This window comes from Pezoporus flaviventris, unplaced genomic scaffold, assembly GCF_033815535.1.
Source record: "Pezoporus flaviventris isolate CSIRO_AGI_PZ_B2104156 unplaced genomic scaffold, CSIRO_AGI_Pfla_v1 ptg000001l, whole genome shotgun sequence".
NCBI classification, from domain to species: Eukaryota; Metazoa; Chordata; class Aves; order Psittaciformes; family Psittacidae; genus Pezoporus; species Pezoporus flaviventris.
Genome location: NW_026892549.1, coordinates 25,015,889 through 25,038,139, shown reverse-complemented (window position 1 = coordinate 25,038,139; position 22,251 = coordinate 25,015,889). Strand labels below are relative to the sequence as shown.

The window sequence follows — 22,251 nt, the reverse complement described above, 5'->3', positions numbered from 1 at the left end:
TTACAGATTAGGAATATTCTGTTTTCCTTCCTTTCACAAGGAAGGTAAGAGAACAGCATGGAAAAAGATGGAGAATTGGACCCAAAATGAAGAGGGCCAAGGACTATTCAATGTGCTGTTTTCAAAGCTTGCCTATTCTCCATTGACACAGAACCGGAGAAGCAGGCTTGTGCAGTTTAGATGCTAGTGTTCTGTTCTAATGCTCTTTGGTTTTGAGAGGATAGGTCTCATGCAACTGAGGAAATGTGCATGGAAAGAATATATTCCATGGAACTCATACATTTTATTTTTTTCAGTCAGTGTATTGTTCAGAATATTGTATGCTTAGTATTTACAGCTCTGATCTTTAAGGTATTTGTAATGTTCAGGTATTTCTATAAGTGTTTTATAGACATCTGCAGACTGTTTCCATCAGCAATCTAACACGCTGTTAACAGAAATAAAAGCTGTATCTATTAGGCACTGCCAGGGGTATATAGGTATCTAAATGCATCCTGTGTGAAGATATTAAACACGTCTTCTCTGGGATTAACACTGTGAGTGGCATACTTGCAGACAAAGGTTGTGAGTAAAGATGAACCTATCCAGAATGAAGCAGAATTCACTGCAGTTGCTTTGGGTTTTCAAAGCAATGGCTGCCATTAGAATCTGGCCTAAGTAATTAACTTACAAGGATGGAAAGGATAAGCAGCATGTGGAAGATGTAATTAATGGGAACATATAACAGTCAGCTCTCACATAATAAATTGGCAGCTATGCCTGAGGTAACTGCCTTTTATTTGCGAAATACAGTTGGAATTTTTTAAAAGTAATTGCACATTTTCTTCCATTTCCACATGGTCCCAGAGAATATAATACAGTACAAATACCAAGAGGAATGCAATAAAATAATGCAGGTTGCTGGTTTGTTTTGGATTGTTGTTTTTGGTGGGTTTTTTTCAGGCTCAGGGCTATGATCTTATTTGAGCCGACGTCCAAAGAAAAGGAGGAATGCATTTTAGCACAGGAAAAGACAAGTAGTAAAACATTTAATGAGGCTTAATATGGAATAATCTAAAAGGACAAGGCAGGAAAAACTAGAATAAACAACAGTAAATGGTTAGATATCTACTTGCAGAACAGATTTAGTATGTAATTCTCCTGACTCAAGTAAATAATGGTTAAATAATGTTCTGAAATCCTTCTATTTTGAAGGCTTGAATTTTCTCTGTCTAAAAGTTTACTGCAGCTTTTCCTGAATAGCAAGCGTGACATCAGTTGTGCTTTAGATACACCACAGGTGCTGGCAAATCTTCAAGAAAATCAACTCTACCTCTTGCCTAGTGCAAAGCTCTGAGAGGCTGCAGGAAGAGACAACGGCTCCTCACACCCAGCTGCTTATTCAGCTGACTCAGCCTGCTGGGAAACAACAGTGCTGTAGTCCTCCCTCTCAAAAAATTTGCAAGAGAAAGGTAAGGCGGGCTTGCAACAGGGGGTTGCCAATGTGACCAAACATACAAGCTACCAGACTTCTTTAATTGCTGTTTGCAGGCTTTTCAGTTAAGTAGAGGGAACTATATCTCATTCCTGCGGCTGCCTGGCATGTGTGATTCCCTCTGTACACAGGTGGGGAGGTAGACTACCTAACATTTAAGTGTTCTGTTTGACTGTTAGGGTTTTTAAACGATCTGTTTATCACCCCTGATAGTGGGGAGGAAAAGGAAAGTCCAAATCTAGTCCAAATACAAATCACTGCTTATTTTGTCTGTGAGCGAATAGGAATGGGATCTAGCAGTAACAACCTAGCACTGAACTTTCTTCTCACACTAAATCTGATTAGAAGCTTTACTGCTGTTTAAAACGGAACAGCCTGAAGACCAGGAAATATAGTTCTCTGTAAAATATTCCTGCTGTAGCGTCTGTATTGCTGACCCCAGGGGATCCTGCATTTGCTGCAGGCTGAACCTGGTTGGCAGTTGTTTAAAGAAGTACATCCTGCAATTTTTGTGCTGATGAATTTAAAATGATGTTCTAGCAAGCTCAGTACACTCCAAATTAATTAGAAAGGATCCTTTAAACAGGATAATTACTATATCAGCAAGTGGTAAACTCAAAACGAATGCGAGTAGTTCTGCCTTGCATGAACAAGGAAAAAATGTGTTGCAGTTCTATCAAGTGACTCTAAATTCACCCTAGTGTGAAAGGTTTTAGACAGCACAGGTCAGCAGCAGCAACACTGTAGCTTTTTTACCTCGATACTTCAATTAAAATCCCAAATATAGTCGCATTCAACTCTCCGTATGTTTACCTCACAATGCCATGGCAAATGATCACAGAATCATAGAATGGTGAAGGTTGGAAAGGACCTTAAATCCATCTAGTAAATTTCTACTGGAAAAAGGCCCAAAATAAGGAAAGCAGGAGGTGTTGCACATTATAACTAAATTATAAATGGGCTATGATGTATATAAGACTTCCTTCGTTTAGTCTGTGCATTTTCTTCTGTAATGGAAGTGCCAGATCCTGCATAGAACAGTAACAGCTCACAAGTATGAACACAGTTCATGTGTTTGGGGGATAGAATTTTTAAATATGTTAATCTTTTAAAGCATAAACAGATGATTGCTTATCAGGCTATGGATAAATAAGCATATGACTCCTGCAGTGGTGGCAGAAACACTTTTAGTAATTCCTGAAAGTAGATTCTCTTTTGAGATAGCCAAGGCTTTAGAAACTAAGGTTTAATTGTGATTTTTTTAATAAGGGAAGTTATCTCAATTAGGTCACTTCATGTTTGTCATATTTTTATGGCTCTTAGAATGGATGCAGAAATCTGTATTTTTAGGCTAACTTTCAAAAATCACTTATCTTTTAGCTTCTATAAGATAAGCTCAACAAAGTTAATGGTCTTACACTGCTCTAAAGTGTGTTCTTGGGAGAAATCAATTTGTCCCTATGTTGTTCACTGCAGATGTGAAAGTAGTAAATCAGTGATTATCAGCCATTTCTTAAAAATGGATCTTGACATTCAACAGACCAGACAGTTTCTCAAGTTTTATCATGGGACCTTGTGGTGCTTCAAGGAATGTGAAGCACAAGCCTGAATCCTTTTGTCTAGCTTGTCTTTTCAAACTTAAGCACTGCCATTTTCTTTCTAGTTAAATTGCATGCTCGAGTCAGGCACGTTTAAAAATCATGTGAAATTGAGACATTTTAAAAACTTGTTTCAACTGCAGGCACAGTGAACTGGGGAGGAAGTCTTGACAAATATTTTGGGTGGTTTTTTATTTTTTTTTTTTTGGGGGGGTGGTTGTTCTAACTGGTGGGAACAGAAAGCAAGTACCTCTTTAGAAAATGCCTGAGACAAATGCTGTAGTCTTCTAATGATCTGCAGGTCTGCTTTTTTTTTGTGTTCTGTAGTTGTAAGTTTTGGGTTACTCAGTCCATGTAAGTCCTAAGAGTCCTGTGTATGCACTGTAATGGTGCTGCATTGTTCTTAATTGAATCCAGCCAAGGATGAGGTAACATTTGATGAAGATTTGCTTAAATTTCTTGAATGAGCAATGTTTAGATGTCACAGTAACAGTAGAAATCTGTTATCTCCCTTCACTTGCATATCTGCACAGTTGTCGCTGCTGAAGTTGCTCCCATACACGGTGAACATATTGTTCATCACACTCTAGTTATACCCAGACCATTCAAGCAGAGCTAAGTGATTCTGTGCTTCCCATAATGGATAGACTTGTCCCTCTATACAAATACATGCAAGTACATATGTTAGCACAGTGCCACCAAAAATAACAGATTTTGTTAGTGTGCCAGACCTTTCTTGCTACTACAAACTATGGCTACAAAATACCTCTGGATAATATAATAGGGAACTAGTCAAAACTCACTATGCAAATGGATTTTAAAAAAAAAGGGGAAAAAAAAGGCCCATTTCTATGAGTTTGCTTCAGAATTTTCCCCTACAATTTAGAAGAAATTATTAATCTCTTAGTGGAAGAGATTACTTATGCACTGAAGGCGTATTTGTTCACAGAAATAGGCTAAGCCCTTCTGAAGAAGCTGTGGGAAATGCAACCTCTTTCAAGTCAATAACTGTGCTACTTATCTTCTGATGGAGCTTGGGTTTCCTCTTTTGGAGGAACAGCAACAAACTCTTTCATTTCAGTATCTTGGTCAGTGGTAGCATGAGTACTAGTTTTATAAGGCTCGCATGGGCAACAGCTGACTTCTCCTTTTCTGCTCTTCTGCAGAATGGTAGCGCGGAAGTCTAATGTTATCACTGCCAAACGATACAATTGTAGAGTCACAACTAAGATATTCTTAGCTGTAAAAAACACCAGCATCTGATTGAATATTCTGAAGTGGCCCATCAGGATTGAACGTACAATGAAGAAGGGACCATCCTGTATGAAAAGGCTGACCCCAATGTTCCACAGTTCTGCACTGTACCTGCACAGCAGCAGGCTGGGGATCCGCCTAGTAGATGTAGTTGGTTTGCAGCCAATATGCTGTACTGGAAATAAAACACAGTTATGTTAAAACAAGTCTTTAAAATTGAGCCAGGGTTGGCCTAAAGGGAAGTAAATGCATTCAACTACGAACAATTCAACAGAAAGCATATCCAATTTCTGGAATCTGTTTCAGCAAAACACACTAAGCTTATCTTAAGCAGATACTTACGTGGTCTGCCAGACAGGACCAAACCCGCTTCCCCTTTTCTGTCCCACTAAGCTATCAGCATTTATATACTTTAAAACATTAAACAAAAGTAGATTACCTAATCATTCTGTAACAACTTTCCCAAGCATTTTTCTGTTAAATCAACGTATTAGGCTAACATATATCTTTAAGAAAAAAAAAACAACAAAGTACCATGCTGAACTGGAATAGGCTGAGCTACAGAACTTCAATTTGTTCCAGGTTGTTTAAGACCTTGGTTTTCAAAGTCACTAGATAGCCATTGCCTTTTTCATGTGTCAGAGTAAGAATAAGTCATGCCAGTGCAGGGTAATATCAAGTATTATGGATACGAAGAAACTGTAGTCGCTGCTTGCCATAGAAGAATTGAGCCACAGTTACTCTTACTCATTCTTAGCCTTCTGGGTGTGAAATTGCATACAACAGTTGGAACTTGCATGAATGTGTTCCCCTTGACTATAAAAATGGTGGCGGGCTAAAATGCTCTTTGTGACATGGTGTCTAGAGAATGATCATCAGAAGAGTGTGTGTGTGGTGAGTATGGCTGCCTCTTATGAAAATGCATGTATCTTAACGAATGTGTCTCAGGCAGTGGGTTTTCATTAGTTTAAAAGTCATAGCTACTTGTGATGCAGTAACAACTGCCAAATATTTCAGCTCAACAAAACAATTCTATTGTTTGAGTGAACGCTGGGGGGGGGGGAAGGGAAGAGGGAAGAAGATGAGCCTTGAGTGGAAAACTAGCTGTAGAATGTAGAAATTTTCTGAATCCATTAGGCAAAGCTTCAGCAGCAGCTAATTTTTTAATGTTTTTGCACCACTGCTGTTTAATAGTCCTAACTGCACTGCCTAATCAGTCAGTGCCTAAAACCTTCTATTTTACATCATGCTGTGAGTAAACATTCTGACACTTGAATAAAAAGTACTATCTGTACAACTGTATAAGCTACCCAAGATAAACTGAAACCATAGTAAATATCACGGCAACATGTGTCCTATAATTTGATTTTAACTTGTATATCAAGCAGAAAAGCAATAGCCAGAGGAAAAAAAATGCACAGTACAAGAGGTTACTTCACTTAAATTAATGCTAAAATTGCTTAAACACTGTTTGAATTTATTTGTGTAGTGGTGATGTATATGAACTTTTCTAAACCTAAGTATTACATGTCTTTAACAGAATATATTCCCTAATAACAGGAATTTTAGCTGTGATGTATCTGAAATGTGGTTGCATCATTATTTTTTTCTGGGAGGTGAGCAGCTGAGCTGAAATGCTGAAATATTTTTGGAACTCCAGTGTTGAAAACAAAACCTAGTGCTGTCCCTGAAGAAAAGGCTAATGAAAAATTCCTGGAATAATTATTTCATTATTATTTTATTCATTTATTATTCTAGTCAGTGTGTCAGCCTAGTGTGCAATTTTATATATGATGCTAGTGAGGATAATGTATCTTTGGACTGGTAGAGTTAAGTTGCAAACTTGTAGTGATTGGAGGGTAAAGTGGTTGGAAGAGATGATGATTGAGGCAACTTTCATGATTCTTCTTGGATATAGGGAAGCCTTTTCTGCCTAGGCACAAATACAAACTCAAACTGGCTGAATGCTGGGCCTTTTAAGATAAAGAGTGTACAGTCCCAACATTATATAGTCCTTTATGTTCCCTGTGAATAAGTAGTTTCTCCTTTGATAACATCTGTTTCCTTGGCTGTGCTGTTCCCTGTAGTTAACAATTGCCTGTATCTCCAAAGGGTCTAGTAACCTACCCAGATTTGAGCTATAATAGACTAGATCTAACTCAAGAGCTTGCACGAAGAAGTTTAAGGCAGTAACAGGCAATTGGAGCAGATGCTTAATATAATATTGCAATCCATTTTTTTCTGAAAGTAGAGAGTTTTATCCGGGAGATCAGAGGTTAGCCAGAAACAAGTGTTTCCTGCAATGAAACCACAATGGACAAACTTCAAAAGCCATCATTGTCATATAAATTGCTCTCCACCAGAAGTCCTTGGTATAGCCTGTAGCATGTGTACAGCCACAAGACATGCCAGCAAAAACCTAAAGCATTTGTTCTCTTTTCTTGTCTATGTGCAAGAACTAACCTGCAAGATCAAGTGGAAACTGTAACATACTCCACGTCCATACAGCAAGAATTGCATTTATGAGAGCATAATTCTTCCTATGGGAGAGGAAAGAAGTGATAACAGTGAAGATGAAGTTTTCTTATGCGATAACAAAAATGTTTGCTGTAGTATCTGGAATATCACTCAAAGGTTAGTTGAGCAAAACAGCAATTGATTACCGGTAAGACTAAGGAAAACAGAGGTACTTTTTGGCAAGGAATTTTTTGCTGTTCAGGCTACATGTCCCAGTTGTGTGATTACATTAAATAGCTGATGCTAAGATTATAATGATAAGCATATGGAAATAGAATCTCTGGCTCAAAGAGGAGGTATCTCTTCCCTTGTAGTTATTACACATTCCTTGCAAGCCTGAAGCTTCTCTGCCAAGTGGAAGGACCTCTTTTCCTGCTTTAAAACCTTTTATTTGATATATAAAAAATATATATATAATAGTACATATGTAAAAGAGGATGAAACTCTTCTGTGATTCTTTTTCTTTATAAATGTTCATAGCTCATCTCTCAGTGCTGCAAGAGGGAGATGAGTTTACTTCCTCTGGGGGAGATCACAGTGTTGAAAATTCACACCAGACTATGCCATTCCCTTTCTTCTTTATCTTTGAACACTTTGTCATTCTATCATGAAGAAAGTACAAATGAGATAATCAAAGAAGTAACTTGGATAATGCATCACTAAAGCAAAATCTAGTTGCTTCCTTGCTAGTCTAAAACAATTCATTAACCTGTAAGAGGCTTACTGTGTATCCAGTGTTTCAGCTCCTGTAGCTGCAAGAACTGTCGTTGCATGGGAGTTATGCTAGTTGTTTGGCTCTTTGTACCTTTTTATTGTGATGGATGATATGTTTCTCTGCTGGCAACAGAAGTATAATCCCTAACAAAGCTCTTAGGACTGTTACGTGCTTTACAGAGGGAAAGGTGAGAGCAGGAAAACACAGCCTTGAATGTAGCCTTCTGTTTTCTGTGGGAAATAACAGCTCAACCAGTCTGAACACTGAAGAGTGCACAAACAGATCTTTATACAAAACAAATATCTTGCAATAAACAAATTATTAATGTCAGCAAATGATCCTTACCGAACGTCTTCGATGTCCAAAGTTTCACTAGCAAATTCAAGTATATCTGCTGCTGTTCCCACAAACATGAGAAGCAGCTGAGACAATTGATCCCGGGTGATTTCAACTCCAATAGGGAGAAGCCATCTCCCAACTACTAGCAGCAGTAGAAAAGTCTGGTGTAGGGCCAGTGTCCATACAGTCTCACAGATTGTGGAGAGCTGATTCACAAAGACTTTAGCCTGTTTAAAAGACAATAAGAAGATACTGTATCTTCAGGAGACTGACATTATAGATACCTTCAGAGACTGTATTCACCCTTAAGGCTGCTTTTGTTCTCCTTCACATTGTATTAGAGCAAATAATTTTTATGTGGCAGGCATAATTTGAAAAAGACCTATTAATACAAACTTTGGGTAATGAATAGCAAGTCTTCTTTGAGTACTGCTCTTTCTGTTCTCATTTTTCAGCCACCTGAGCATTACCCTTTGCAGAACCATGATCTAGACACTTTTTAAATTTCTAAATTTTAAAATTACTGAGATTTGGAACATAATGATAGGAGAGTCACCACTTCACACAGAGACTAGCTCTACAAACAGTAGTTAGCATGAAGCACACTGTACATCATTTTCACAATATGGTTTTCTGAAACTATTCTTTTTCTTGTTTTTTAGTATTCTTCACTGCATGAGGAGGCTGCTCAAATAAACACAAGTCGTCTCTAATTGCTCTTAACTAGGAATAGGAAAAGGTGTCCCACCGTTTGAATGATGTGGTGATCTGTTCCCTCACTTCCGTGACTGCTGTCTCTGGATTGATTGAAGTCTTGGTTGCTGATATTCACCTGAACTGCTCCAGGCTCATTACCACAGTACTGTTGTGAATAAAAACATCACACATGCATAAACATCCCATACAGGGAGCAGATGCAGTCTGTGGCTGAGAGAGTCCTGTTTTGCTGAACTGTAGAAGGTTCATTTGTGAAATTCGGCCAGTGTTTGCAAATGTAGATGCTCACCCTGCATATAATTCCCCTCTTGTTCAGAAGAGAGGGATTCCTCTCATGAGGACAGGAGAGATGTTTTGGTAGGTCCCTGAGAAAGTATAGGATTTTACTGCAGAAGAGGATGTAAATTCAAGGACTGATGGAGTGGGTGACATCTCTGTGCCATTAAGATGGCATTCTTTGAATGCGATCTGCCTGCAGCTCTCCTAAGCAGGCTGCAGAGTTTCCTACGTAGTCTCCGTCTAGATAAAAAAAACTGACATAGGGTAAGAATTGGTCATGGTCAGTCTGCTGGTTTATGGTCCCGGCCAGTCTCTATATTCAGGCTTGAATCTGTCTAGTATATAACTAGTATACATCTTGAATATATCTAATATATATCTAGGCTGCAATGAACAGAGTAGGGGTGGGATATTTGGATTGTATTCTCTGCCCTCCTACACATACCCATGCACTGCCACTTCTCCCCCAAACCCACCTCCCCTCCTCCACACCCCCCTCCCCCCCAAAATAAGCTGAGCCTTATTCTGCAAGGAGGTTCATGATGTGAGAGGTGAGATACAGGAATAATTAAGAAAAATGGATGTGTTGTTGCCTACCCCTGTAGAGCAGAGAAAAAACAAGTATTTTTGCTTTCTCCAAGTACCCAGTGCTCTGGCAAATAGAATGTTGGCTAAAACATACTGTTACATCACCTGCAGTAAACCAGTAGGTCTGTCGTGCTGCACGGCCCTTCTTAGTTCACACACAAGGTTGGCCCTGGAGCAACTTGGGTATGGTTCTAAAATTCTATCTTCATAGCAATCCCTTAACATCTCTTTGCATTGTAATAAAAAGGGATAATTAGAAAATCAAACCATGCTGTTATTAAAGACTTTTATCCTATCCTATTTGTGCCAGGGAACACATGATTTGCATTTCTCCACTGGGCCCCCCACCATTTTATTGCATGGAGAGTGATTTTATGCAACAATCAGAATGTGTTCTAGTGCATACTGAGTAGCTCTGTTCAGCATAATGCCTGCCAATATAAAGGCAACATTTTCCAGCAAATGTCACATTCTAGCAAATTTCAGATTCTACTTTTGATGCTTTATTTGGTCCCTGATAATGTTGCTCAGTATCTGGGTAAATGCTGCTTCTTGTCATAAATAAATGGAGCAAATTCCCATGGTCTGAAAAATCTGGTGGCAAAAAAAGTCAGGCTTTTTTGCTTTTGTAATTGGAGGTAAAGGCTCTTAAATGGAATGCTTGCCACCTTTGGATTGTGGGTGTGAAAGCTTTGAAAGATCCTCATATGGATGTAAGGATGATGATATTTCCATGTGGAAGAGGAAAGTCTAAAGTTCTGGACATGGAAAGAGTGAGATGGAGGGGCTGCTACTCTGCAGGGCTAGAGCCTTGCTGGGCTTATCTCACTTGGTTAGCCCCTTAACCAAAGGAGAGAGACAGAACAGCTTGTTCAGAGGATGTTTCAGAAACAAAATTTAACTGGTGCTCTGGAGGAATATCTTTACCTGTTGCCTGTAGAAAATTCTAAAGCCTATGGAGGCCAGCCCCTGAGGTCAAAGTCAGCCTTTCTGAGTAACTCCCACCGGCAGTGCGACACAGTTAGCTGAGGAAACCATAAACTGCGTAACTGGCATAACCACCCCAGAATACTACGAAGTTAAAATCTACCTTGAAACAAATTGTCTGGGTAGAGCAAATGAGTTATTAACTTGTGCTGGAAGAGGAAGGCTAATTTACTTTGACAGCCTTTGGTCTGCATTTGAGCTCACTCCTCTGCTCCCCTGCCTGGTCTGGCAGAGGTAAGAGGAGGTGAGCCATGAACTTGCATTAAATGTCACATCAGAGTTTGGAGATTTCTTGTTCGCTTTTTAAAGCCCCATTTCTCAGGGATGAATCTGCCAAATTTGAGGCAGGAGCCATGTAGGGCAAGCTGTGTGCTGTATGTGTATGATGGTGAACATCCCTTCTCAGACACTGTGAGAATTCCCAACAAGTAAACTGGGAGACTGAAAGAGGAGTGAAATAGGAGCCTGTAGCAGTTTTACTGTGTGGGTTCCAAGGTGCATGTTTGCTGCTTAGCAGATGCCATGGCTCTCCTGTGACAACAACAGAGAGCAGACAGCTCTCACAGTTGGTCTGTATAACCTCTGCAAAAGGCAGAGGAGCTGCCGGACTCACCAACCTGCAGCACTGGACAGAGGTGGAGGAAAGCAGCATGCCACAGTGTATATGAGGCTTGCAAGGGAGCAGGGGGCTCTTTCAGTTGTTTAGTTTTTCCCTTTTCTTTTTTTTTTTCCACCCCCTTCCATCCTAGTGGCACAAAGGTGTGGAGAATATTTCTTAATTCACTTCATCAGTGCCTTTTGCAGGTTCCTGACACGTAACTTTTGCAACTACTCAAGCTGAGCAGGGAGGGGGGCAGGGTTACTATTTCAGTGCAAGGCTCCATGAACTCTGACCAAATGGCACTCCTCAGGGCCGGGTCCATATCTCTTCTCAACTGCATGTAGACAGGAAATGGAAAACCGCATCTGCAAAGCCAGTCATTTAAGTAGGCTCCTGATTTTTAATTTAAGTATGTTCATATCTTTTTTGGTTTGTTTCTCTCTGAATATTTATTAAGTGGTGATCGTGGTGGTGATTCACTTGGAAGTTTGGAGAAGAGCCTTTATTTTCATTGTGTATATGCATATAAATAGGACTGCTGGTGCCAGGCATATTTGCCTAGCCAATTACATATGTGCAGTGACTTAATGGGAATGTGGCAAGGAAAAATGCTAAATTTCACAGGCAGCTGATAAATGTGGTTTACCTAGGTTACTCCTGGGTATCAAGACTGTGTGCATAGCTGAACAAAAATGCCTAAGTCTTTTAACCATGCAAAAATTAAACAGGAAGAAATTGTACACATTTTGCATAAACTCTAGCTTGGTTTACTTCATTTTTTCTTTTGACATGTAGCTTACATTTGTCTGATTTATAAATACCTAATCAAACCAGAAATTCTGTTGCGTGACATAATGTTGTCCTAATATATGGCCTGCAAAGAGCTTGCTGTCAGTGCATGGGGTACACCTGAAACTGAGCTCATTCAGCAAATTTCTGTTTGCGTGTTATTCACAATCCCTCATTCACAAATATAACCGAGGTTAGCGAAAACTTTTCACAATGGGTCCAGCATTGAAATAGTGAAACTGGTACTTGAATACAAAGGCAGAGTACCCTCAATCCTGTGAATGTATGGCTTGGCAAGGGAGAAGCTAGCCCTTCCCTGAAGCAGGCCCTCTGCCAAGCAACAGGTACCCCTCTCCTTCTCTGTGACTGGCTGGAAACAGAGTGGCCATCACTATGGCAACATGTGTGAAGTCAGAAATTCAAAGCAACGGTGACTGCTTCATTTTGGTGGTATAGGACAGCTGAAAAGTAAAACAGCAGGAAAAGACTGCTTAAGCTGATTTCCAAATTGAGGAAAATAATAGGTATGGGAGGGAAGAGAAAAGGTGAAAGATGTAAGATCTCTTCTAGGAGAGTGATATACTAGAATTTTAGCTGATAGGAGAATCTCACCTCACAATGAGGCTAAGGGAAAGGGCACTGACATTTTAAGGAAGTAATGAATATTCAAGTTAAGGTACTTAACTATTTGCCAAGTATCTATCTTCTTATTGACTGGAAAGCCTATGCTCATTACAGCACAGGTAGTCAGGTAAGACCTGCAAAAGGTGGTCAGTTATAACTTTCTGTCACAGCGATATGACAGAGTTGAAAAGGTAACAGGAATTTGTTTATCTGAGATCTCATACTTTCTTAATAATTTTGGGGTTTTTTTAATGGATCAGATGGTTTTAATTTTCTTGCCACTATTCTGCAGACAGCAACTTTTTCACTCAGTATAGTTCAGTTTACTTCATGGTCTCTCCCAAACATGTATTTCATCCCCAAATACTTTACTGCAAACCAGTAGTTTCTATGCAGACAGTATTTCACTGTTGGTATATGAATAGTATTACTTATGTCCAGTTCTGCAGTACTCAGGCAGAATTGCCTCTGTCCTCAGGAAGAGAGGCTGCATATTAGCACAGACCTCAAGTAACAGCACCAACCTAAGCAGCTGTCCTTTTCTGTTAAAAATCCAACATGAGATCAAAGTTCTACTGCTTTAAAGACCACAGACTGTTTTCATAGTACGTACATTAAACGTGTGAATTTAGCAACTGCATAATCACCTGTTCTGTTAGTATTTTAATAAGGAAATTCCCAGCAATACATTAGTATCAGGAATAGTACTAGTCTGGGTGCTGTGTTTGAGATTATTAGGAGGGCTGCTGCCCTTCTGGAAGTACTGTTTTTGAATCTGTTATACTCTGTATTTCCAGAACTCTCTATCCTGTCTCTCCAGGTATAAACTAAGCTGTTAACTTGATATACTCCCTCTTTAATTCACAGTAGCAGTATATCAATAAGAACAAAGTATGCCATGTTCTAACATCATTTTGGGAAATAAACTGCTGCCTTTGACTACAGAATTAGCCTGTTTCTTGGATGAGATTTAACTATGACAAATGTTCTCAATATCCACATTACCTGTCTGTGACTGTTTAAGGAGATCTGGCAAAACAAGAAGACAAATTCCTGCTGCTGTACTTAGAAAAAGCCTCAGGCATTTTCAGTGTAAACACAATTTTGAATATTTGATTATGCTTCTGTGGGTTGTAACAATGTTTCCAAAGAGAAAATGAAGCACTAGGTCTTCTTAGTCTAATTTATGTATTTTTTTTTCCTGTTATTTTTGCTCTTGTTTCTCTCAGGCCCTTTTCTGTTGTGGATGTAAGGTACTGCACATGTGCAAATTCTGGGAGAAACAGAATTCCCTTCTCACTACATGGAAGCGCTACAGGGGCTTGAAAGCAGCCTATGAGGAGGTGTTTCACGCAACATGAGCTGCTGAGCTAAACTGGCTCTGTTCTGGCCCTAAGTGGCTCCATCTGTCAAAAGAACAATTGTCTTAATAATTTTACCATGTGTTTTAGTCCTGAATTCAAATCCAGACACCCCATCTTAGATTACTATACAGCACAAAGAAAGGATGTAAACACTGACAGACAAATTACCACGCCAGCTATCTGTGGTGGTAATCTGTGAGTATTCTCCTAGGTTCAGGGAAACATGAGGCAATTTGAGTTTAAGACCTCTTTCAGTGATACCTGTCTCAATTTTGGCTTGCTTGGATTTGTGATATCTGCCTGTAAGGGCTGTGAAACTTGTACTTTATTTTACATAGGCCTCTAAAGCAATTAAATTCTTTCACCATCCTCATGAAGATTCAGCCTGGTAAATTGGGGGTGAAAGGCTGTCTTTCAAACTTCTAGTCCTCTGTTCCCCAGACAAATGCAAATAAATGGTCTCAATTTTAGCTAGGAATGCGCAGTAGCCATAGTGTAGCTGTAGCTGGGTTGGGAGACCCACCAGTATAAAATAGAGACCTGGCAGATTTCTGTCTGTATGCCCAAATCCAGCCCAATTTCAGATCAGTCCATCTTTTCTCATAACAAATACCTGAGTCCCATGATGAATTTCTAGTAGCCACAGTGATGGTACTGTGCAAATCAGGTATAAAAATATTGCTGGTGAAAACCTGTGGAAGAAAATAGAAGATAGCTTGGTATTATATCGCATTGTAAATATCACATACCTATCATTATCTGCATTGAGAAGTATCTTGTGCCTCCTACCATATGGTTTATTAAGAAATAGGATAACTGCAAATAAGAGTTGATATTCTTCCCAAATTCTTCATGCTATCAGTATTATGAATCACAGGTTTATTGTACATCCATCTAAGATCACACATGGAAGTTTAAGATCTCTTGATAAGAATAACCAAAGACACTTTGCTGCTTGTATTTCCATCACAGCATTCTCTGTACTTAAAATTAAAAAAACCCTCTAGCTAACATGCTTTTTCTGGTTTCACGAAAGGTGAATTAATACATTGAGTCCCTTCACTGAGTGATGCGGGGATAAAGGCTGTTGATCAGAACCCTGTGCACTGACACAGTGAAGGTAGAAATAGCATCAGTTTGCCTAAAACAGTAATTTCTTCAGCAGGTCTTTCAGTGCAGGCTAAAAGTGTTTATGAAAATGGGTCTTGGCCTTGTTTCCCCGTTTTTGCTGGCAATTTCATAATTCTGTAGGATTCCTGTCTCTAGCTCTTTTCTCCCTCACAGTCTTCTATGCAACCTGTGATGGTGAAGCTTTATTCAGCTTCTTCAGGTGAGTTTACTTGGAAGTGGTAGAGAGGTTCCACTACTCCTTCTGCAAGCACTGACTTTTGTGAGGGTTACAGATGTTTTCCCACTAAACACAGAACGGGGGGTTTTGGGCTGTTGATTTTTGTTGATTTTTCTCTCTTTTTTTTTTTTTTTTTAAATTCCCATCCTCTCAGAGTGGGAATGAGGTCTAATGCCACTCATGTTCCATCTAGTTCTGCTATAGTGTGCAGTGAGCATAACTGCAATGCTGTTGAGGTGCACAGCAGCCTTTGTATTGCATGTATGTAATGGCCCAGGACAGAGCAGTGGAGTCAGACTCAGGATACTTGCTTGCTTGCTTCTATCCTGTCATTGGCACACCCTGCAGTGAATTTAAATTGCTTACAAGTATGTAACCACAGCAATGGTTTGGTCAAACGTTGTTGTATTTATTGTTTGTTCCTACCCTGAATGTACCTTTATTTTTGTAACCCTGACTTTTCCAGTGGAGATTAAGTATCAAGGAAAAGAAAAAGAAACAAAACAAAACTGCTGCTTGGGAAAATTACTGGGTTGCTGCGTGGCTCTGAAATATTTCAAACAATTCCCTCTAAAATAGTTCTGGACTGGATTTGGGGTGGGGGGTAGGGGATTGGGGTTTTGTGTGTGTGTGTGTGTGTTTGGGGCTTTTTTTGGTGGGGGATTCAGATTATTTTTGAGGATGAGGGTGTGCTGTCGGTTTTGGCAGTGGGGTTTTTTGCTTTCTGTTTTAAAAAAGTGATTTTGTGGGGTTTTAGTCTAGGATGGGGCTGGGTTTCTTGTTTTGTTTGGGTTTTGGGTTGTTTTTTGTTGTTGCATTTTTTGGTGGGTTTGTTTTTGTTGGGTTTTTGGGGGGGTTGTTTTGTTGTTTGTTTGGTTCGGAGTTTTTTTGAGAGAACACACCTCATTCAAATGGCAGAAATAACACACTTTGCAGTATTTCCTATAGATTTTTTTTTTTATATTTTTAGTATTTTCATATAGCACATGAAAAATCTATCCAGCTGGCAGGTTAGCAACGCTGAGCTAATGATAACACACCAGGCCAAGAGACTACAGAGGCTTTAACTCTGCCTTTATTTCAGAAGGAGCCATCTAGAGGAAGTATTAAGTGGCCAGACCCACAGTAATACTGTTTTCTCCACACGTGCCATTTAAATTCTTGTGCTGGTGTAGTGAGTGTTTTGTCAATAATAAATGGAGAGAATATGAGGCTCCTGGAAACAGGAGAGTCCTGTGGCACAGTCTGCCCATTGCTTGGATCAGTGACTGTCTATGGGGGTGTTTTCTAAAAATGCAAGTGTTACTGCCTGTTCTGAATGTGAGTGTATTCCACTGGAGCAGAGTTATCGGAAAGAGATGCTGTCCGTTTGTCTACAGTTCTTACCTATGAACATATTTTACCATGTGGCTTAAAGTGTTGGAACACATCTACTTTCAAAATTTCCTTCTAGCTAAATTTAGCCCTTACAGCACATGTATTCATCATCTAAAATGGATCTTGCTTTCCATAGCTATGTTGCTTTGGAACTTCCAAAAGCTGCCATAGCAAAAGTTTCTTCATGAAAACTCTGCTGCTGTCTCCTCTCTAGCGAATCGGATCTGCTCAATCTGCCTCTGTCTCATAACTGTACATTTGGAGCTCTGCCATTGTTAAATTTTCCTGTGTCCCAGACTTTATCACAGATTTTATTACATTCAGATTTAAAGCATGGAACACTTGTATAAAGTGTCACACAACACTGCTTGTTAAAATGAGTTTGACAGGTTGCAATGGGCAGAAATTTAAGATCATTGGAATACTCTGTGGCTTTTTTATTAATAATTCTTTTTTTTTTTTTTTTTTTTTTTATGGTCCTAGGTTTGTGTCAGGGCCTGTCTGCAGTTTCAGTTTTTAAATATAGGTCCTAGTGAAATCTTGACAATTAGTTACATGACCACTTCCCTTCTACAGAGTGTTTGTTTTGGCCGAGTGCTTATGAGCTGTAGATGACTGCAGCAGTTCGCACGTAAAAGCCCATGTGCTTAGGCAAACTCTGCTAGGACTAACTTTTTTTTGTTCATTTCTCAAGGACCCTTTCATGTGTTAAAATTCCCCTCTGGAATAGCTTCTCAAATCCAAACAATCAGGCCACTCTTGCTGTACTGCAAGAGTGGTTGGTGCTCATCTTTTGTCTCTGAGTTTTGATTCATGCATTCGTCTGCTGGTAGCACTGTCAGAAGTAGCAGGTATAGGGAATGCAGCCCCAGGGAAGGAGGTGTACTTCTCCTGTAGCTACGTTTCCCACATTTTTCAGTTATTAGCATGGATACACGCACAGCGCTATACAGAGAGTGGTTCCCAAGTAGTTTGCAGCAAAACTTCCCCACCTGAAAGCCCTCTGGCTTTGACAATGGACTAGCCAGGACTTAACCAGCTTCCTCCCCCTCACCACACACACATCCCCAGGTGCAGTAGGGGAGAAAATGCAACCCCCTGAAAGCCTGGCAGAAGCAAAGCAAGGGCAGCACCGCTCTTGGGCTGCAGCCGCTCAAAATCAGCCTCGCGTCTGCAGCGTAGTACATGCAAAGAAGCAAGAGGGGCTCGTCAGAGCCGGCGGGATATGCTCACCATTTGTAGCCTCTGCCTTGCTTAAACTTGAGGGTAAGCCCTGTCTCCAGGCACAGAAGAAGATTGAGCAGTGCCAGCAGCCAGTACTTGGGTTCTTTCTTCACTGCAGTCACTCTCCAGACCCCGATGACAGAGTGTAACATAAAGAGCAAGCGAGTAACCAGAGCATTGAGCAGTACCATCAGCTCCATCCTGGAGCAGCCCCCTCCCCTTCTCCCCGCACCGCAGGGGCCCTGCGCTTTTTAGGAGCCCTGGGAAGTTACCCTGGGAATCACTGGGAAGCGTGCGCACCACAGGCACACAGATCTCTTCCATCTCCACAAAGGGGCCCATTATAACAAAAAAAGAAACGGCATTGCCCCTCCCCCAGACTTCCTGAAAACTTTTTAGAGGGAATAATAAAAAAAAAAAAAAAAAAAAGGCTGCTCAGGCTTCCAGGCTGCAGTGGTGTGCAGCGCTCAGCACAGCTCTGAGCACGCTGAGCCAGGGGCGTGAGGGGTTCCTTTCTGCCGCTCTCTATCATCTGCTCAAGAACTAAAGGGCAGGGAGGTTTGTTTCACACAGCACCATTTCTCTGCTAACCCCGCTTGTTGCTCTCATGTCATAGATTTTTAGATAAGAGACAAAAATGGAATTTGAATCTTCCTTGCTTTTTAGCATTTTTTTTTTTGCAGATGCTGCACTGCATTACTGAGACTGCAAAACCCTCTTACGTCTCCCTTTCCCCTAAAAGATATAATTCACATCCAGGACCTTTGAAAATTATCCGTTTAAAATGGCATTAGAGAAAGCAGAAACTGTATACTTAGTTCAGTACTGGAATCCCTGCGTGCAACAGAAGATACAAAAGCTAACTAGAACTGAAACCTAGACAAACTACTATATTGTATAATCTACACTTTGCTTCAGGACTGACAAGGAGCCCCAGTAAGGAAATCCAGAAATCAGTTTGAGACCTAATGCTAATGTTACCAAATAGGCCAGTTGGAATTTATACAAAAAATTGAGAGAACTTTGACTGTTAGGTCACCTACATCTAGACTGACCTTTATCTTCTGTAGAAACAGTTTATAAACTACAGAATAGCTTTAAAAATTATGTTGTTTCTTATAACAATTACACTTTTTTATTTGAATTACACTTGGGTAACCGAGGAGAAAATTCTTCTTGATCAGAATTGGCACTGTTGTTCCAGTTTTGTGTTAATTTACTGCCAAAGCACTTAAATTGAGAGATACCATTGTAAAATATAGATGAAAAATCAAGTCCGTGTAATGTACTGTGGCACTCCAAAGATCATCATTTCCTAGCTGTTTTGGTTTTAAATATCCTGTTCTACTTTAAACACAAACAGATATTCTTCTAAGAGTTGTGACCTTCCTAAGAAATTTTTCCTCGATTGCTAAGATCCAGGTTTTACTCACTGAAAAACCAAGGCTCTTTCTCTGTGAAGTGTTGAAGCTGGTGCTGGCCAGCTGACGTCCTTAGGGGTTGTGGGGATGGAGGTGGTGACTACTTAAAAATAACCCTGTCCAGAAAAAGAGAGAAACAAAAGGCCATTCTGCAGTATAGATCACTCAGGAAATGCCTGAGTAAATAGATGGACTGTGCAGCATGCCTTTTGGAAGCGACAAAATCAAGCTCCTCACACTCAAAGGAAAATTAATTCAAGTCAAGGGCCTACTACTGATAATCCTCTGCCAACAGCCACGCTGCCATATCATGCCTTGAGTTCTGTTGGTTCACAGCCCTTCCGCTGGTGTTAAGGTCAAACCCAGTTGAAGGGGAAACAGGGAACAGACAGAACTGATAGATTGTTTAAACAAGATACTCTTCTGTGGGAATGCTTGATGTCTAAGAAATAACATGGGGGAACTGGTATGTCTAATTGTTTATGGAGATTCTAACAGCACAGATGTCATAAACTTGGAAAGATGATGATCAATGGGACTTTCCCATGATATCGTCTATTCAGGAAGGATGTGGTGAGCTTTGCAGATAGATAGTAGTTCTGTATATATTAAAGACACTTTGGAGCTGAATGGCTTAGCAAGGTAATTTCTCTAAGGAACAATCCAGACTTCACATCAGTGGAAGTCCCAAACTTAAGTAGGAAGAATATAGAACATTGCTTCTGCTTAGCTGACCAGTGGACCATTATGGTGACACAATGGGCTTAGTAGAGGAAGGAAGTAAGTAGGTATGGATCACTTCAGTGATGCAGTCTAGAAGAGGCAGAAATGGCATCCAGACTTGATAAGTACATTTTTAGATGTGTCGGTGGCTGGTTTGTGGAGCAGCAGGTTCTGGAGCCCATGAGGGCAATGCTTGACTTTAATTCTGAGTGGTTTACAGGATCTGATGTAGAGAGTAACAGCTGAAGAGCTCCACTGAAATGAGGATCTTAATGTGCTTAGACTCAGAATTCTTTCAGGTGTAAGACAAACCAGAGTTCTCCAACACTGCCTCTCTTAGCTTCAAAATGGAAACCAAGCGCAGATCAGAAAGCTTTCTGAAAGTAAGACAGACAGAAGACCTAACCTTTGCAGGGTGTATGGCTATTGCTATAAATCATATGAGAAGTGGAGAGAAAATAACTGTATCAAGAAAAACTTGAGAGAGAGTGAAAATAAGCCAGCATTGGCAGGGTGAGATTGCAGGAGCGAGAAGGCATCCTGCAAAAAAGCAGAAGTGGTGTCCAGGTGAAGAAAACCAAAAGGATTATAAACTCTGGAAAGTTAAATATGCAAACACTATAAGGCTGGCTGAAGGAGTATGGGGGACAATTAACAAACACCATAATAACTAGAATATCTGAAATCTGTTCAAATACGTAGTGAAAAGGAAGTCTGCCAGGGAATTGTTGGGTCAGTGGATGGTCAAGTGGGTTTTTTTCCCCCTATGACATTACATGTACTAGTGTTCCAGTAATTCTGTTCTTTTCATAGCTTCACTAATTGGCAGCTTACAATTGTCAGGCTAATTGATCATGGGCTAGAGAGTACTTAGTGGAAAAACTTTGTGTTTACCTTATTCTTTTAATCTTTTGCTGAGTCATGGAGTTAGGTCTACTGTTGAAGGCAGACAGTGGAATAGATGGGCCTTTGCTTTGACCCAAAATGGCTACAGTAATAGAGACTTTTTAGTCTCTTAAGAAATTGACTTGGACTAAGAGCAGTACAGTTTATGAATTGGTAGGTTGGTAATGTAGCTTTGATCCAAGCTCAAAGCAAGACTCATGTCTCTATGGAGTGTTCTGCTAATGATATACCCTCTCCTCTTTTCTGTCTGGAAACTTTGTCTAGTGGGTTCTGAGAATTGCCTGTGTCTGGGAACATTTGAGAGATCCTTCCAGATGAGCTTCCATGTTCTGGCAAATCCTGAACATGATGGTGTGGAATTTTCATTCAAGACAACTTGTCAGGATCTACTACATGTCTCTTCCATGTAATAGTTAACTGCAGCATGTCTTATGCATTTGGGAAACCTTAAACCTTACTGTGCCCTCACTACCAGTGACCTTCTATGGGAATATAAAATCTGGCACTCCAAAAAGCTGTGCCACAGAGTGTCTGCACAAGTATTTGTCTAATTTCTGCTTCTGAGCTGAGCCACTATGCTGATTTTGCTACACAGACCCCATAAACGTTAAAAATTGCACCAATTCCCAAGAAGAACCTAGGGCTGGAGATGGATCACGATTTGAATGCTAATTAATGGTACCATGCTGTTGCTAAATGTATGGTCATATTAGCACATAAATACAGAACTGAAACCTGCAAGGTGTCAGCTGACTTCCACTTGGGAAGGCCTTACCTGAAGTGTAAGTGACTTTTGGTCAATGAGGGAGAATCCCGTGGAGAAGTGCAGAGTGCTTCTATGGTAGGAAATGAATAAATTGCATAAACAAATGGTTCATTTTTAAATAGTGAAAGTGACATCCTTATTAGGTTGCAGTGCTTATAGAATCAAGAGCCTTGCTCAAACACCTAGAAGACTTCAGTTTGGACAGGAGCACAGGGGCTGGAAATCCTGTGAGGAGGAATTCCAGTACAGAAGTTCTGGGAGCTTTGCTGGTTATGTGCACCAGTGGTTTTTTTGTGGTGGGGTGGTTTGGTTGGTTTTTTTGGTTATAGGTTTTTCATTTTGTTTAGCGTAGTACTGGTGGGAACTATGAACAAAGGAGGCTGTCTCAGAATTCATTTTTATTGCTTACTTACGAACTGGCATGTTTTGGTAGTGAAATCTGGAGTAGTGGCTACTGGCCATCTTCAAGAGTCTTTGAAGATTTGATTTACAGTATTCATAAAGAAATAATTATAGGGTATTAAGCAAGTAGCTGAGAATGGGTCATAAATTCAATGCCAGTCAGCAATATTGTTCTGCTATGAAGGATGCACACTGGGATGTATTAACAGATCTGTAATATGCCAGATTTGAGCTATTA

General features: G+C 40.1%; 1 protein-coding gene across 1 annotated transcript; it reads right to left on the bottom strand.

The window, feature by feature from the left end:
* Positions 1–1,654: 1,654 nt before the first annotated feature.
* Positions 1,655–18,384, bottom strand: TMEM26 (transmembrane protein 26). Its single transcript, XM_061448974.1, has 6 exons — positions 17,805–18,384; positions 14,460–14,538; positions 8,646–8,759; positions 7,904–8,124; positions 6,790–6,866; positions 1,655–4,501 (listed from the first exon to the last, which is right to left on the bottom strand). Exons 1-6 carry the CDS (start codon positions 17,993–17,995, stop codon positions 4,086–4,088), a joined length of 1,098 nt encoding a protein of 365 aa, XP_061304958.1. The 5' UTR covers positions 17,996–18,384; the 3' UTR covers positions 1,655–4,085.
* Between the last annotated feature and the right edge of the window lie 3,867 nt (positions 18,385–22,251).